The sequence below is a fragment of the Sebastes fasciatus genome, chromosome 12 (assembly GCF_043250625.1).
Source record: "Sebastes fasciatus isolate fSebFas1 chromosome 12, fSebFas1.pri, whole genome shotgun sequence".
NCBI classification, from domain to species: Eukaryota; Metazoa; Chordata; class Actinopteri; order Perciformes; family Sebastidae; genus Sebastes; species Sebastes fasciatus.
In genome coordinates, this window is record NC_133806.1 from 8,271,467 (window position 1) to 8,287,777 (window position 16,311).

At 40.1% G+C, this 16,311-nt stretch overlaps 1 protein-coding gene across 2 annotated transcripts in view; it reads left to right on the forward strand.

Moving 5' to 3' along the window:
• Positions 1-8,347, forward strand: part of herpud2 (HERPUD family member 2) — an 11,789-nt gene extending 3,442 nt beyond the window's left edge. For both annotated transcript variants that reach the window (XM_074652962.1, XM_074652963.1), the window contains exons 3-9: positions 3,470-3,547; positions 4,276-4,377; positions 4,667-4,812; positions 6,145-6,270; positions 6,433-6,771; positions 6,999-7,110; positions 7,465-8,347. In XM_074652962.1, coding sequence (XP_074509063.1) covers positions 3,470-3,547; positions 4,276-4,377; positions 4,667-4,812; positions 6,145-6,270; positions 6,433-6,771; positions 6,999-7,110; positions 7,465-7,668 — 1,107 coding nt within the window. In that variant the 3' untranslated portion in view covers positions 7,669-8,347. The remainder of the gene's footprint in view (positions 1-3,469; positions 3,548-4,275; positions 4,378-4,666; positions 4,813-6,144; positions 6,271-6,432; positions 6,772-6,998; positions 7,111-7,464) is intronic.
• The last annotated feature ends 7,964 nt before the right edge of the window (positions 8,348-16,311 follow it).

Genomic DNA, 16,311 nt, shown 5'->3' on the forward strand with positions numbered 1-16,311 from the left:
AGTAGCTCTCATGTGCCATGGTTTTCTTTGCTGCCTTCGTTCTGGCTCTACTTAAGCAATTTCCCTCCGGATAAATAAAAACGTATCTAATGTTAGTGTCTTAACTTAAGAGTTAAATACACCAGGAGGACCAGGAGTGACTCCTGAAAGGTTACAATGATGTTTAGGTGGACATAGAACTAGATGCATTTTGGCCTTTGACTAAATTCTACCAAAAGACAAATACAGGGCTCTGACTAACAATTATTTTCATTATCAATTTATTTGCCATTTAGTTTTTCAAGTAATCAATTAACCGGTTGGTCTACAAAACTGTACAAGTATACAACAAATAATCAAATTACAATTACAATTTCGGCTTCCAACAATTATGAAAACAAGATAATCGACATAACACGCATTCCATTTCGCAATGACGCTCTCATTTTGTGTCTTGTGTTATAAATCCAGCGCACCAAATTGATGCATCTAACTTTAAAATGTAAGCTGCAAAATGTTCTTTCTAATCGCATGACATTCCCAAAGTCAAAGTGTAATCGTGTTAAATAATCGGGATCTCAATATTGACCGAAACAATCGTGATTATTGAAATATGAATAAAACTGAAATGAAAAAATCTTGTAAAATAATCCACATATTCATGAATCACTTCATTGAACGTTCACACATCAACAGCTGAAGTAACAAAGGATAAAATTAAACTGTCATTTTATCTCTTGAGCACCAAACACTCCTGTAAAGTTTGTAGTTTCATGGAGCACAGTCGCTGCCTGAATTCATGTCAGTTACAAAACTTGTGACAAGAATAAAACCCTTTTCAAACCACTCCTTCCAAACATGCTTAGAATGTTCCTGACAATCATATGACAACAAAAATGCTCCTGTCTTTACCCTTAGCAACGACTGTGTACAGGTTGTTAACAGGTGCATTGTGTGAATAGTTGAGCAACCACCTACTGCTCACACATCTGGTGAAAATAATCTCCTCCTAAAGTTACTATTTAACAAATGGACTGCTGGATTGTCATGGAGGAGTTGAGCGGTTACTTGGGGAACGCTGTAGTTTCCATGTTTGTTTCTATACCTCAAATTTCAAACTTTTTGACCGCTTTGCGCTTTAAAAAAAATCAGCGTTGCAACAGTTTACACTTAGCAGATTGTGACTGAAGTTGTGAAGTTTATGACGAGCAGACTGAAAGGGAAAAAAATGCCCTTTCAAATTTGTCTGTTTCATTTTGTCATGATAAAAAACAAAACAAATATAAAGAGCAAAGCAGAGCTGTTGTTAAAATGTCAGTGAAAGTGTGTGCCTCAAATCTGTGTGTGTAAAATAATCAGAACATGCTGCAAAAAGAGAAAGAAGACAATATTATAAAAGAAAGCATAGCACACATACAGTAAATGCAACCATTGACTAGTATTGTCAGTGAGAGTAAGGTGATAACCTTTGAGCTTCTGTTATTTTATATACTTCACTTGTCAGTTTACTGTCATGGGCAAGTGTAACTATAAAATGACTCAAAGCACAGAGCTTCATGAAGCACAGAGAATATGATCGTACACACTGGGTGTGCTTTTAGTAAGATTTGAAATATAATCTCTAGCCCAGCAATCTAATCTAATCCAGAGGTGCCGAATCACTCACCTCTCATGTTAGAACATTCCTCACAACAACAAGGTGGAAACAGAAACATCAGAGCCAACTAGAAAATGTTTACTCTAGGGCTGTAACGTGATAACGCGTTAACGCAAATTCATTTTAACGCCACTAATTTCTTTAATGCATTAGCGCAACTTGAGATTTTTAGGTCGTAGTGGGCTCAGTTTTAAAGCTAGAGCAAAGCTACTGGCATCATATCAAACTATAAACCTAATGAACCCATTGGTACCAACCATGTCATACTAGCTTGTCGTGAAAGAGGCTAAATAACGCTCCAAACTTACGCAAAATTTTGGCGAGGAAAATCTGGCATGGCCATTTTCAAAGGGGTCTCTTAACCTCTGACCTTTAGATATGTGAATGAAAATGGGTTCTATGGGTACCCACGAGTCTGCCCTTTACAGACATGCCCACTTTATGATAATCACATGCAGTTTGGGGCAAGTCATAGTCAAGTCAGCACACTGACACACTGACAGCTGTTGTTGCCTGTTGGGCTGCAGTTTGCCATGTTATGAATTGAGCATATTTGTTATGCTAAATGCAGTACTTGTGAGGGTTTCTGGACAATATTTGTCATTGTTTTGTTAATTGATTTCCAATAATAAATGTATACATACATTTGCATAAAGCAGCATATTTGCCCACTCCCATGTTGATAAGAGTATTAAATACTTGACAAATCTCCCTTTAAAGTACATTTTGAACAGCGATTAATTATGGAAAATCATGCGATTAATCGCAATTAAATATTTTAATCGATTGACAGCCCTAGTTTGTTCATTTAAAAGGCTGATGTAAAAGTGGGCTTGCCATGACAGAGCGTTAGCTGACAGTCTTGACCTTGGAAAACAGCAGTTGAGAAAAGTCTCACAACAAGGTCCATTCTGTAGCTGTTTTGATGCTCGTGATCATATCACATGATCTTCATAGGCACATGGAGTTTGATGGGGTTTCATGGAATTGTAGACCCTCAAATTTCCATTTTCCAGAGCACTTAAAGGACTTTTCATCCAGGTTTTACAAGCTGAGGTTCATTCTTGATCTTGGAAACACTTGAAACTTTTGTTGATGTTTGAGGTTTTAGCTCTCGGGCCCTTTATCTGTTTACACTGTAAAGAAAAGACTTATGTGGCTGCGATAGTCACACAGCCAGTGACGTAAATGCACTTGCCTGTTGCGTTTTTTACTTTTTATTTCAATGCTTGGCATAGTACATAGTACATACAATACAATACAAGAGATGAAAAGAAAGAGGAAAAATATAATATATAATAATGATAACAAAATTGAGAAAAAATGCCCTAGATGGAGTTACAAAAAGAAAACCTCAATTTATTGTGTGAGTAATGTCATTGCTGGACTCCATCTCCTAATGAAATTAGGTCTTTGAATCCTCAGTGAGTTAGTTATTAGTTATACATTTCATATATGTCCCACAGTTTTTGTATCCATAATTTATAGGTGGGAGGAGGGTTGTAATACATTTCATTGCCATTGTAAACAGAATTTGGAGTACATATTTTGAACTCCTTCCTACTATCCCCTCAGGTATAATTCCCAACAGGGAGAGTCTTGTGGGATGTCAATATGCATAATTTCCCCAGCAGCTCTGAATACATCATGCCATTATATTTTTAGCTTTGGGCACGACCAGAATGTATACACATAGTTGCCCACTTGCGCCCCACAATTCCTCCAGGCTTGTTGCTGTTTTAATAAATAAAAGAAAACGCATTTACACGGCTTTACTCTGTCTGTACACTGGTCATTTCTTTGTCTCACCATTCGATGCTGTTTGTGTTGTAGCTGTCCAAAGACCAGCGGCTGGTGTACTCAGGAAGGCTCCTTCAAGACCACCTACAGCTCAAAGATGTGCTTAGAACGGTAAGAGCTACTGTACTGCTGTGATTTGTGTGCACGCAGGTGAATGCATGGATACAATGTAGTTTAGCAACCCACCCAAATAGATGTGTCTCTATCTAAAAAAAGGTGTTTTAAATGTATTTTGATTTTTTTCTTCAACTACTACTGCAACTAACGATTATTTCCATTATCGATTAATCTGCAGATTATTTTCTCGATTAATCGTTTTGTCTATAAAATGTCACAAAATAGTAAAGAATACCCATTACAATTTCCCACAGTTCAAATTGATGTCTTCAAATGTCTTTTTTTTTGTCCAACCAAGAGTCCAAAACTCAAAATATTAAGTTTATAATCATGTCTGACAAAGCAAAGCATCAAACTAACACATTTGAGAAGCTTGGGCAAGCAAATATTTAGCATTTTTGCTTAAAAAAATGACACACATCCAGCTTGTTCACATGTCTGTGTGTGTTTGTGTGTGTGTGCGTGTGCTGTGGGGGAACTGAAACAGGCTGCCAGGGAAACAATAGCTGATCTGATGTGTTTTACCAACAAAGGGGGAGTATTGTGTCTGAATTCTGGCCCTTTCCACACTAATCCTTCCTCTCTCTCTCTGCTCTGTTGCTGCTTTAACCTCCTCCTCCTCCTCCTCCTCTTCTTCTTCTTCTTCTTCTTCTTCTTCTTCTTCTTCTTCTCTCTCTTCCTCCCACATCCTCGGCTTGTGCCCTGACCTTCTCGACCCGCAGCAGGATGAATACCACATGATGCATCTAGTGTGCAGCTCTCACAGCCCCCCAGCCTCGCCCATGCCTCGGAGCCCTTCTAACTCTTCTGCTTCTGCCTCCAGCGTGAGTAGCCTGACACACACCACACACTCTTCACCTCCTCCTGTCAGGCTCAAACAATGTGTGTGAGACAGCTTTGTTGTTTGGAGTTCAGGCTCCTTTACAGCTTTATGCTCAGTCAAACATTTATGAGAGCTGGTGAACCATGTCGACTTCCACTTGTTTGATTTAGAGTTCAGTCCCCAAAAACACTCCTTTTATGAAACATTCTGCTTTCTTTGTATTGATTATATAACAATGCAACAACGTGCTCAACTCAGCTTCTGATTGGTGTTCACATGTCGTCCCTCAGAGTTCAGACAGTGCCAGCTCCGCCTCCCCTACCAGTCAGCCAGCCTCCTCCTCCTCTTCTTCTGTCCCAGAAAGTTATGATGGGCTGAGGTATCGTGGTGGCGTCCCCCAGTACAACCCCCAGAGCCCTGCTGGTGTCCCTCAGTGGTAAGCAAGTCTCTGACGCCACAATATAACTGATACACAACTCATTCTCATTTCAGTGTTTTCTTAAAAATAGGGCAAAGGTGGTGTCAGCTGTGACCTACTGGACTTTTTTTCTTTGTAGAAACAGAAAGCTCAACTTATGACTTAGATAACCTTTTTAATTTATACAGTAAAGGAAGTCTGTTGTGTTGTCAATATATTTTATCAAGAAGTCTTAACTCTTTGGCGTACTGTGACTTTTTCTTGCGCACCGGCACTTCTCACAAGCTGCCAGTACTCTTTTCTGCCATATCAGGTTCTCTGTGAGACTCATAAAGCGATTCATAAAAGCGCAGTGCCAGCATATTTATGCTTCTTAAGCTGTATGAACATAAAAACAATGAGGGGAAACATCTGGACAAGCCACAAGTAGCACGGAGGAGGTCGGGGGGAGGGGGGATGAGAACGAGAATGCTGTAACTTATCAATACAATGTTTACAATGTGTTCCTTTTCTTGGGGGAGGACCCCCAAACCCAATATCTCCAAGTATCTTTTATTCACTGTTGAAATTCAGAATATCTCTGTATAATATGTTGGAGCATCCTGACTGGGACTCTGCTCCTAAAACCTGAATGATACCAGACTATAGGCTACAAATAACACAGGAAATCACTTTAACTATTAACACTAAACACACCACCGTAACCCTATAATGTTCCAGTTGGAATATTATTGGAGTATTATGGGCCCAATATAGAAGTTGCATAACCATAGTATAATAATAGCAATAAAATCTCAGCTGATTATGACTGACATGCTTAAAGAAATAATGAATAAATAGGAATAACTCACAAGAGGTTGCTGATACCGGCCGATACACACGCCAACATGGGAATAAGTACTGGCTCTTATTTTCTTCCACTTCAAGCACTGCCACACAGGCCAGCCGAAGCAAATCCTTTTTACAGTATAATCCTTAAAATGTACATTGAAATATTATAGGAACTATTTAATCTAATCTAATCCAACCCAACAGTCCTGCAATAAACCTGTTAAGACCTTTTAAGAAGCTTATGTCTGCGAGAGAGTTGCTGATTCAACACTATTGTCATTTGCGTTAGTGGTGTTGTGTTGGATTTCATTACACTGAAAGGAGAACTGTAGAATAAGTTTGAGGTCTGTGATCGTTACTTTACAAACAACCCGTTTAAGGAACCAAGAAGATTAAAAAAAACATTTAAAAATCTTCCAATGTGGATATTAATAAAGAGTGAAAACAGAATATGTTGTTGTCATTAGACTGTTTGTTGGTGTTAATACATTTAATAACAATGATAATATTCCTCCACAGGCCAGATGGAGCCCAGGTCCCTTTACAGGGCGACCTCCCTGCCAACATGCCCCCTCACCCCATGTACATGCCCATGCAGATGCTGTGGTGGCAGCAGATGTATGCACGCCACTACTACATGCAATAGTAAGTTGAAGAAATGTGTCTGTAAAAGGTCACGGCTGTTTATACCCTGATTTGATCTTTTTATAATCGCTACCATATCACGATTATTATTAATAATAGCGAGGGCTTAGTTTATTGTTGTATTTTCTTCTAAATATCTGAATCTTTTCGCTTCCTCATCAGTCAAGCAGCAGTAGCGGCCTCTCAGCCTCCCAGCGACCCCCCTCCTTCCCCTCCCTCCGCCTCGCCACATCAACCCGCCCAGCCCAACGAAGCCGTGCAGCCGCCGCCACTTGGGCCCAACCCGGCCCCCAACCCTCTACCCGAGAACCAGCCGGCCAACCCCAACATCCAGATGAATGCGCAGGGCGGGGCGGTGATGAACGACGACGAGCTGAACCGCGATTGGCTGGACTGGTTGTACACGGTGTCTCGCGCCGGCGTCCTGCTCAGCATCGTTTACTTCTACTCCTCTTTTAGCCGCTTCGTCATGGTGATCGGCGCCATGCTGCTCGTCTACCTGTGAGTCACTTATATTTTAGAGATGCATATTTTTACATTTCTCACATTTGCTTTAATTTCTATTCAGTTTGCTTATTGTGTGTTGATGACCAAAATCAGTTTTCACCAATTTTTCAATGTGAATTTTTTTTGTTTTGAAAGCAGAGTACCGCTGTTCAAACATGTCTGTATGTGAGGTAAAAGCTTTAAACCCACGTTTATGATTATGTTTGTGTTTCTTTCCTCAGGCATCAGGCTGGTTGGTTTCCCTTCAGGCCGGAGCAGCAGAACCCCCGAGGAGGAGAAAGGGCCGCGCCTCCTCAGGAGGAAGCAGAGAGACACCAGGACATACAGGAAATGGTGAGATGAAGAACGTCTCTCAGCCTCCTGGCTAATCTTGTTAGTTTGAGCTGTTTCTCGTAAATTTATGACCTTAATTTTGGAAATTCTGATTTTTATCTCTGAATATTACCCCCTCACCCGGCTCTGTAATTTATTTATTTATTTACCTACAATGGCCCTAATACACCATCCTACCCAATTTCTACCAAATTTTATTAAAATCAAATATTGGAGATTTACTGATGAAAATCAAAACATATAGTATTGGTCATTGACGAAGCTAATTATTAGATTGCTTGTCTGAATGTAGCATTACATCATCACTATTTTCTGTATCTCTAACATGGCTGTCTCCTCTCATCTGTGTCCCAGGAACGTCTGATGGATGAGGGGATGGAGGACGACGACAGCGGTGAGGAAGGAGGTGGCGGCCCTGAGGACCAGGCCCAGGCGGCTGCTGCTGCCGCCGCCGCCGCCGTCGTCCCCGAGCCAGGCTTCCTTACCACCGCGTGGTCCTTCATCAGCACTTTCTTCACCTCGCTCATCCCAGAGGGACGGCCCCAACCGGCCAACTAGGCAGACCCTTTCCCTCTGCCCTACTTCTCATATACCCCTCTTCCTCCTGCCAGCAGGTACCGCTCTACAGAAGTATCACCTTTACCACCTTCATCTTCACTGTCCTAAATACCCCCGAATCATCTTCAGATACCCCCACACGTTCAAATACCCTTTTACCCCAGACCGCCCGGTACCAACCCCAGCCAGTCGGCTACAAAACCTCCTACATGCTGCCAACGAACGGACCGATATTTATGACAATAAAGGAACATGTAGAAAGTTAATCTCACGTTGTGTTAATGGATTAAATGCTTCAGCAGTGAAAGTTGTTTTTTTCTTTCATCGGTAGTGAATTCATTGAGACATGGCGATGGTGAGAGACCCTGGAGGGAGCTGTCTTCCATTTTAAACAGTGATATGGTCATGCTTTTGAAACTTTTAAATGAGCGATGTGATCCAAAAAAAAAAGAAAGTGAGGAATCTCCCTAAAATGACAGGCAGATTTGTGTCGTTAAACCATGAAAAACCACATCCCTAAAGACATTTTCATGTTTGCACACGATGTGCATAAAGACATTGCAGCTACTGAAGCACATTGTTTTCCCACTCTGTGTATTTGAACATTATTTACACATGTAAGTATATGCATCTTTAATTCCTGAATATATGCTTTTTTTGAATAAAAATCTTGCTGCGGTTCGACTCGTCTGCTGTTTTACTTCCTGTTATTTAACCTGTAGTTCCTCTGTTGTCCTGCAGGTGGCGGTATGCACACACAGATGTTAAAATGGCTCAGAGTTTAGAAGGAAGTTTGCTGATTGAACTTCCTTTTATGGGACTTTCCTAAGTGTTCATGCAACAATTGTTTTCATACTTTGATGATTTCATTCTTTAAGTTTTGTAAGTTTATAGTTTACTTCTGCTTTTGCATAAACCTAAAATTATTTGTGACATTTTCTTATTTCCATATTTTCTGTTGGGTACCATTTTTTCCAGCACTAAGACAAAAACATTGTGACTTTGTGATTGCTTAAAATGGTTCATAGCATATAATTATTATAATATGAATACTATAAAAAAATAAAGTAATTTACAAAAAAGCAAGTTACAGAATATTTCACATATTGCTTCCCAATAATAAGAGCAAATATTAAAATGCAAATAGTAAGAAAGAGCAAACTGGACTATATTAAACTAAATGAAAATAAAATAAATAAAAAGACAACTTGAGTTCAATGAAATCAAATAAAAGTAACTTCAGGATAAGCTGATAAGGGTATGTTTTAAGAAGAGATACAGATATAATATGTATAACATAAATATGTTGCAACTTTACGCATTATTTTATTCGAGTAATTTTCGAGTAAAATTATTGTACCTACATTTAGGTTTTTATTTCACACTTGCTTTGGTAATGTAACGTTTCCCATGCAAATAAAGCACTTTTGAATTGAATAGATATAAAGGAGGAAACTGACTGTTGCTTTAATATCATCATTGTGCATCATTTTACATTACGCTTGTTATGCAGCTGAAGACTGGATTACAGGAAAATATGTATGAAACTATGCACAATACAGTATATGAACAACTATGCAGTCATACAGTTAAAACATGACTTCCAAGAGGTTTAGAAACCTTTGTTTCAGATTTCACAGAGCACACGCGTGTGAGGTTATTTCCCTGCAGCTCCACACTCATTCATCTTTTTTAGCCCTGCTAGCAGCGTAGCTTTAATGTCTGGTTATCCACCACATTTATCCAGACTGAATTATCTCAACAACCATTGGACGGATTGCCATGAAATTGTGTCCATTCATTAATTCATGGTTCCTTGAGGATGAACCTTATTGACTTTGGCGATCCCCTGACTTTTCCGCTAGTGCCATCATCAGCTCTACTTTGGTTTATGACCAAATACCTGCAAAACTATAATCAGCCAGAGCTTATAATGTCATGATTAGTATCCCATTTTCAGTGCTAATTAGCAAATATTAGCATGTTAAAGGGGTTACCATGGTTACACGTCTCCAACCGGGCAGGGAGGCTCTCAGGAAGCGATGACGTAAATTACTGCTCAGTGCATCCGAAAAGATACATAGTACTGTTTATTCACACAAAAGTATACGATAGTACACATATTGGGTATGTAATGCACAGTATGTGGTATCTTATTTTAAGAAATTAAATATTGTCTCATAATTATCATTATAAGTGCCTTGCTCAGCAGCTCAGTGGTAGAAAGGGAAAAGAGGTGTTTCAAAGACTTCACCTGCTGAGATGGTGTCTGGATCTATGGATTGTAGTGACCTTCAGCAACACATAGCCTCCACATTTTGCACAGACTTTATGACGTAGTTATATTATAAAAGAGCCTTAATGAGAGTTTGAATTTGGTCCCTGCTGGATGTTAAAGTTAAACATGTGCAGGCTCTGACGCTATCCTCACTGATAGAGAGGTGAGCAGGGAAGCAGCTCAGACAGCGATGCACTTCAGAGAGTCCTCCAAAACCCCCCTAATCAAATGACCATGGATTTTTGTGTAGTTGGTCGTAGAAGGCCCAATTAATTATGCATGACAGCGGCTTGACGGCCATTTGATTTTGTTATGCGCGCCCCCTCCGAGCCGCCGATCCAATCAGGTTAGGATCCCCCCCTCCCTTCCTCCCTCTCTCTCTCTCTCTCCCTGGGGTTAGACTCCCCTTATCGGAGGGAGAGATTTCTTTAAGAGGGTGTTTGGGGCCTTGTAGGACATTTCATCATCATAATAAGTCCTTGTTATGCAGACGGCTCTCTCCTGTTTCCCTGCTATCAGGCCTCGTTGTCTTTGGAGAGGCAGCAGTTGGGCTGGACACATGCCACGGAGATAGAGTGACTTTATTAAGTAAACAGGGAGAAGATGGGGATGAGAGATAGAGTGTGTGACACCTGTAAGGACGGGATGGTGATGCACTGTAGCACCTGCTTTCAGTAAAAGCACCCTGACTGAGCATGTGCAGTAAAAGTTTCATGTTTAGACAAGAACCTGACTGATATTACAGATATATTGTTAGAGATGATTACGTATGTGTGTTAACCGATAAGTAAAAAGAAAATGCTGAAGACGTGTCTGAATTTACAGAAAATCAGCAAAACAAAATGCAGATTAATCCATGTTTCCATCCACTACTGTTGTGTGAATATTAGGAGTTGGGTGCATCAAGACAAACAGTTGATGCAGCTAATTCTGCAGTCAGGTGCCATTAAAGCATTGCAGAGGAAGAGAGTGCAACAAAATGACCTAATTAAAAGACTACCAGTCTAACCTCAAATGATGTAGATTCATGTAGAAACATGATGGAAATATGACATTTATGTTTTGTTATTTTAGGGACAAAATAAGCGTGTCAGAGGTAATATTATGTAACATGTAAAGTGGATTTTCTCAACTGTGTCTGACACTGGAAGGAAAACTTTTACAGCATCTTTTAGCCGATGTAATCCTCCGACTCACTACTGTCAAAAACACGTACAAGATAACGTTTGTGATTAACGTGATTATCTTGTGATTCAATTGATTCCCAAACGTAACGGCATCCACATAAAAAAAAGTTTTGCATTTAGCTTAGAGTTCAAATTGTTAACCAAAGATCCCAATTTAGGCAGTGGTGAAAAAGTAAAAGTAGAAATACCATGTATTTGTAGTGACTACTTGCTACACTAAAAAGCCACTGAGGCGCTGCTACTGTGAGATTTAGTAATGACTTATGCTTCCAATAAATGCCCAGTTTGATCAAAAGTTCAGATTTATAACTCCCATCTATACAGCTCAACATTTGCTGTTCCTGTATTGTCCGTGATTCCTTTTCTCATGAAAAAAACCCAAACCAACAAGTGGCTAAATGATGATACAATAGGTCGTCATGTCAACACGTCCGCCTTCACAGCCTCGTTGTGTATACTAGCACTCATACGACCAGTGCAGTTTGTTTATAGCCTAACGTTAGCTTTTTGCTTCTGGCGATTGCATTTACACTTCAAACATTATAAAAGTGGTGTTTATTTGTGGAGATTGTTTTACTGAACAAAATGTGTAAGTATCATAAACGTTTGGTTGCCACAGAGTTTATTTTCTGGAATAATCCAAAATCCAGTGGAAAAATCCCATTGGTTTTTTGTTGAGGGAACCAGGGCGATGCTAACTTCCTGGTTGGCCTACACAAATGCATCATCCCTGCAGCTCTCTATAGTCCCAATATAGTTGCAACTGTCCCCAGTCTCCCCTAGCATAAAATGAAAGTAAAGTACCTCAAAATTGTACAATATAGTGCAGTACTACTACTGATTTTGGGTTATCTCATAATAGCATTTCTAAAAAAACATTTTTAGGGTCCCATAAATATCAGAAGTAATCTGACAGCAGCCTTAATGTCAGACTACATCTGGTCTCAGAAACCTTTGTTTGTAATCATTTATACTCGGGCAGAAATCCCACCGTTTGTGGGCAGCAAGTGAATTTAGTTTGAGCTCTGTCAGGAAGTCCTGTCGTCTCTGTTTGTCCTCGGGCAACTTTGCTTTCAAGGTGTATTTCCTCTAAAACGATTTTCCAATGTTTGCCAACAGGTTTCACATTTCAGCACAAACTCTTGCGTGTGTTTGTGTCCTTTGTCTTCCCTGAAGCACTTTGTGGCCTGTTTGTTAAAAGCGCTTTATCGCTAAATTTGACTTGGCACGTCTCGTCAGGACAGACTGCGGCTGATGAGACTCTTGACCTGCAGATAAAACATCCATTAAGTGGCTTGTCTGGGGCGATTCTCTACTCTTACCCTATTAGCATATTGTTAGTCATTTGCGAGATGGGTGCAGCAATGGATACACGCTGCCGTTGTTTCAGCCAGTCACCACGCCATAAAGAACCACCTCTCACTCTGCTGCTGTGCTAAATGACGTCTCCGACATTGTAATGCTCGCCGGCTGTCCTTCGCCAGACGATTGGAACGACCGCTAAAAGCCCGGGGGAAGGAAAAAAAAAGGGCCAAAATGCAAAATTGATGGAAATGACATTAGATTCAGCTCATGCTCCTCACTGTGTAAATTATGCCCCAAAATGGACTCTCTGGCCCGACTGTTGGCTCCAATTTGTTAGGCCATACCTCACGGTGGCTCGTCTTGCCCTTCCCCTCTCCCTTTAATCCAATCAGAGCCACACTGGATGTTATTTATTTGTTTATTTATTTATTTTCGAAGGATGTAACCGATTCTTATCAGGGTAGAAGTGGGGCCTTCTTCCTGGTGAAACGGTGACTAACGTCCAGCCATCGATCCGTCAGTTCGTCTGCGGTGGCGGGTGATGCTTCTGGTGATAGACGACAGGGTGTGTGTTTATATGTATGAGTGTGTATACTTCATGTAGTGGAGTCAATAGTGCAGATATGGGTGTGTTTTTTCAGTCCATGTATTGTGAATGAACATCAACAATAAACAGGCTCATAGGAACGTTATTTTGAGCTGATTTCATGTTTGACATTGTTTTGTTTTATTTTTAGTAATGAACATTTTTGGACCAAACGTCTCCCATCGAGTGCTGCTGCTTGCCTGTAATGTTTATGATCATAAAAGCATCGGCAAAATGCCTAAAATGTAAATCTACAACATTTCAGTGCTCCCGTTTAAATATGTTTGTGATGCATTTCAGTTCCAGGTCTATTAGCTCTACAGTAAATTATGATTCATGATCTCAGCGCCGGCTTTAATAATTCAAACTCCTCAGAGTTTCTGAGTGCATGTTGTTCAGTCTCATTTAGTCCATCATTCATTTTGTCATTTTTGGCGCGGATCACTCTTTGATTTTGTCTTGCAGGAGACATCTTCGGTTAAACACGGATAAGGCTGCTATTCTATAGCCTTCTATTCTATTCTAGCTGCGACAGCGACGCTGGTGTTGGTTTCACCTTGTCTGTGTGTGTGTGTGTGTGTGTGTGTAACCGGTTGACTGCTGCGTTGTGTTGGTCAGATAGTAAATACGCCGTGACACTCGGATCTCTTTATGGTTGACCTCTGTTTATTCTGACAGCCGAGCCGTGGCAAAATAATCATAACACCAAATATACAGTAAAATATAGCTGATAAACAAACAGAACCTCCATGTTAAATGTCAATTTGTAGTTTCTCCCAGTCAAAACAGATCAGTTTTGTGTAATTAAAACAACGAGAGAAGATATAGAGGGACATAATGACCCAGTTACATATGTGTCATCACGGCAAAATGTGATCTTGGAAACACCTACTGTAGCCGGAACTACGGCAGAACAGGTTTTGAGTACTTTGCCAGGTGTTTGTTCTGTCTGTCTGTGGACAGATTTTGTCACCATGATAGCGTCACAAACATGCAAGATGCAGTCATGAAACTTTATAGGTGTGTAGTTGAGATCAAAATGAAGGCACTGAAGTTGTAATTCCACCGTTTGGACACTATAGAAATTTGCTTCAAAGCTCGGCGTTCTTCCTGGGGGCTTGGCAGGAAGTGGGGAAGGGGCCATTGGCCCGATTTTGGCGTCGCGCCTGGTGTGATCCCATTGCAATATGGTCCCTAGTTCCATTACTGTCAACAAGAAAATAAACCAACTACGGAAAAAAGGCCATGGTTGCAATCATTTTAAGAGTTAATTATCTCATCATCTTGTTTTCTCAAGATAACGGGCTGAATATCTAAATAATGTGATAATAACAATATCAAGATAACAGAATATAACGTCAAGTTATTCCAACCACGTAACTAACAATGAGTTCACTAGTCTCTCAGAGCTTTCCAACTTCCCTTTCCTGTCTGCGGTTCTCAACCCCAAGCATTTATTCTTCCAGAAAATAGGTTGCACAATTTCCTAAAACAGCTAAGCTCAGTAGCTTTTAGCAACCTGAGGAAATATTGCATTTGTTGGGGACTATTTCCAGCGGCAGATTAATCCACATTTGGTGCTCTAGTGAGTATTTCTGGCAGCCGGACAGTGTATGTGGGATTGAGTTAAAATAAACTACAGATCAGTGTAGTATGAAGCGAGTTTACTGACAGCAAACACAGGATTACTAGACAGACAGGGGAAAACTAAGGGAGAGAGTGGCAGTGGGCTGGTAAATATACTGCAGGGGTTAATGGGGGGATGGGCAACAGGTGAGGCAGTCAGGTGATTTGGTGATAGCAGGATGAACAGGTTTACTGCAGGACTCACTGATGTGTTTTTAATAGTTTTTGGACAACAATGGGACTCTATGGCACAGAGGAGGAAGATATATCAGGCTTTGATACACATACAATACTTGTTATAGTAGTAGATAAAGCTGCATGAAAATGGAAATGCTCAAGTAAAGTACATGGACCTTGTAATTTGTGCTTAAGTACTATAGTTGACTAAATGTACTTAGTTACATTCACTGATCGAGGCCCTGAAACTGAAACAGCTAAAAGGAATTCAGCCATTATTCATTTTATTATTTAAATATACTTTTGTGACATGTCAAAGATGTCTTTGTTGTTTACTCATTTTTCAAAAATCCTGTCTTTGACTATTAATAAAAGTGTGATTTTTCATGTGATCTAAAAATGTCAAAGTTGTACTGTTAGTTACTTGCCGTACCAAATTTCAAGACTTTTGACCAATCAGAAAAATGTTCCTTATCATACTAAATATAGTCTTTGGGCACAAATGGGTTGAGAAAAAAACTCATTAATCTACTGAGAGATATAACTTTTTGGCAACAGGTCACAACCTTGTCTCATACAGATTATGGCTGATTTTTGCAGTTATAAATACACATTCAGAAAGTTTTCAGACCTCTTCACTGTTTTGCAGTCATGTTGCAGCCTCATGCTAAAATGTATTCCTCCCCCCCTCATCCATCTTCACGCAATACCCAATAATCACAAAACAAAACAGGATTTATTAAAAGGAAAAAAATGAAACGTCACATTGACACAAGACGCTTTGCTCAGACTTTAGCTCAGGTGCCTCCTTTTTCTCTTGATAATCTTTGAGATGTTTCTGATCGGAGTCCACCTGTGGTCACTTCAACTGGTTTGGACATGATCTGGAGAGACACACACCTTGAGGTCTCACAGCTGAGCGATCAGAGCAGAAACCGAGCCACGAGTTGGAAGGGACCCGCCTGCAGAGCTCAGAGACAGGACTGTTGTTGTTGACTGCTACAGAAACATTTCTGCTGCAATGAAGGTTCCCAAGAGCACAGCGGCCTCAATAATTATTCTAAGCACACAACCAAGACAATCTGAATGTCAATGTGATATTTCATATTTTTCTTTTAAATAAACTTGCAAAAATATTTTTTGCATGAACAAGTCTGTAAGAGAGTTATTAACATCTGGAGGTTTAACTTTATATGTATGAACTATTTGGGTATCAGCCGATACACCAGCTGACCACTAGGCGGTGCTGTAGGATAGGTTTGTGATAGTTGAAAGCCTCTCGACAACCACACAGGTGTTTTCAGTTATTGTGGCTGATTAGACCTCTGCTCAGGTTGCTGTGATTGGAATTTATTAGGTCACAAATCTTCATCTACCAATAAGAATGATAAAGTTGTAATTTGTCCAGGAGACTGAGGAAGATGTCACTCAATTAGTCTGTACACAGTCCTGAGAAGAGGTCTAATCAGTCATGTTAACTGAAA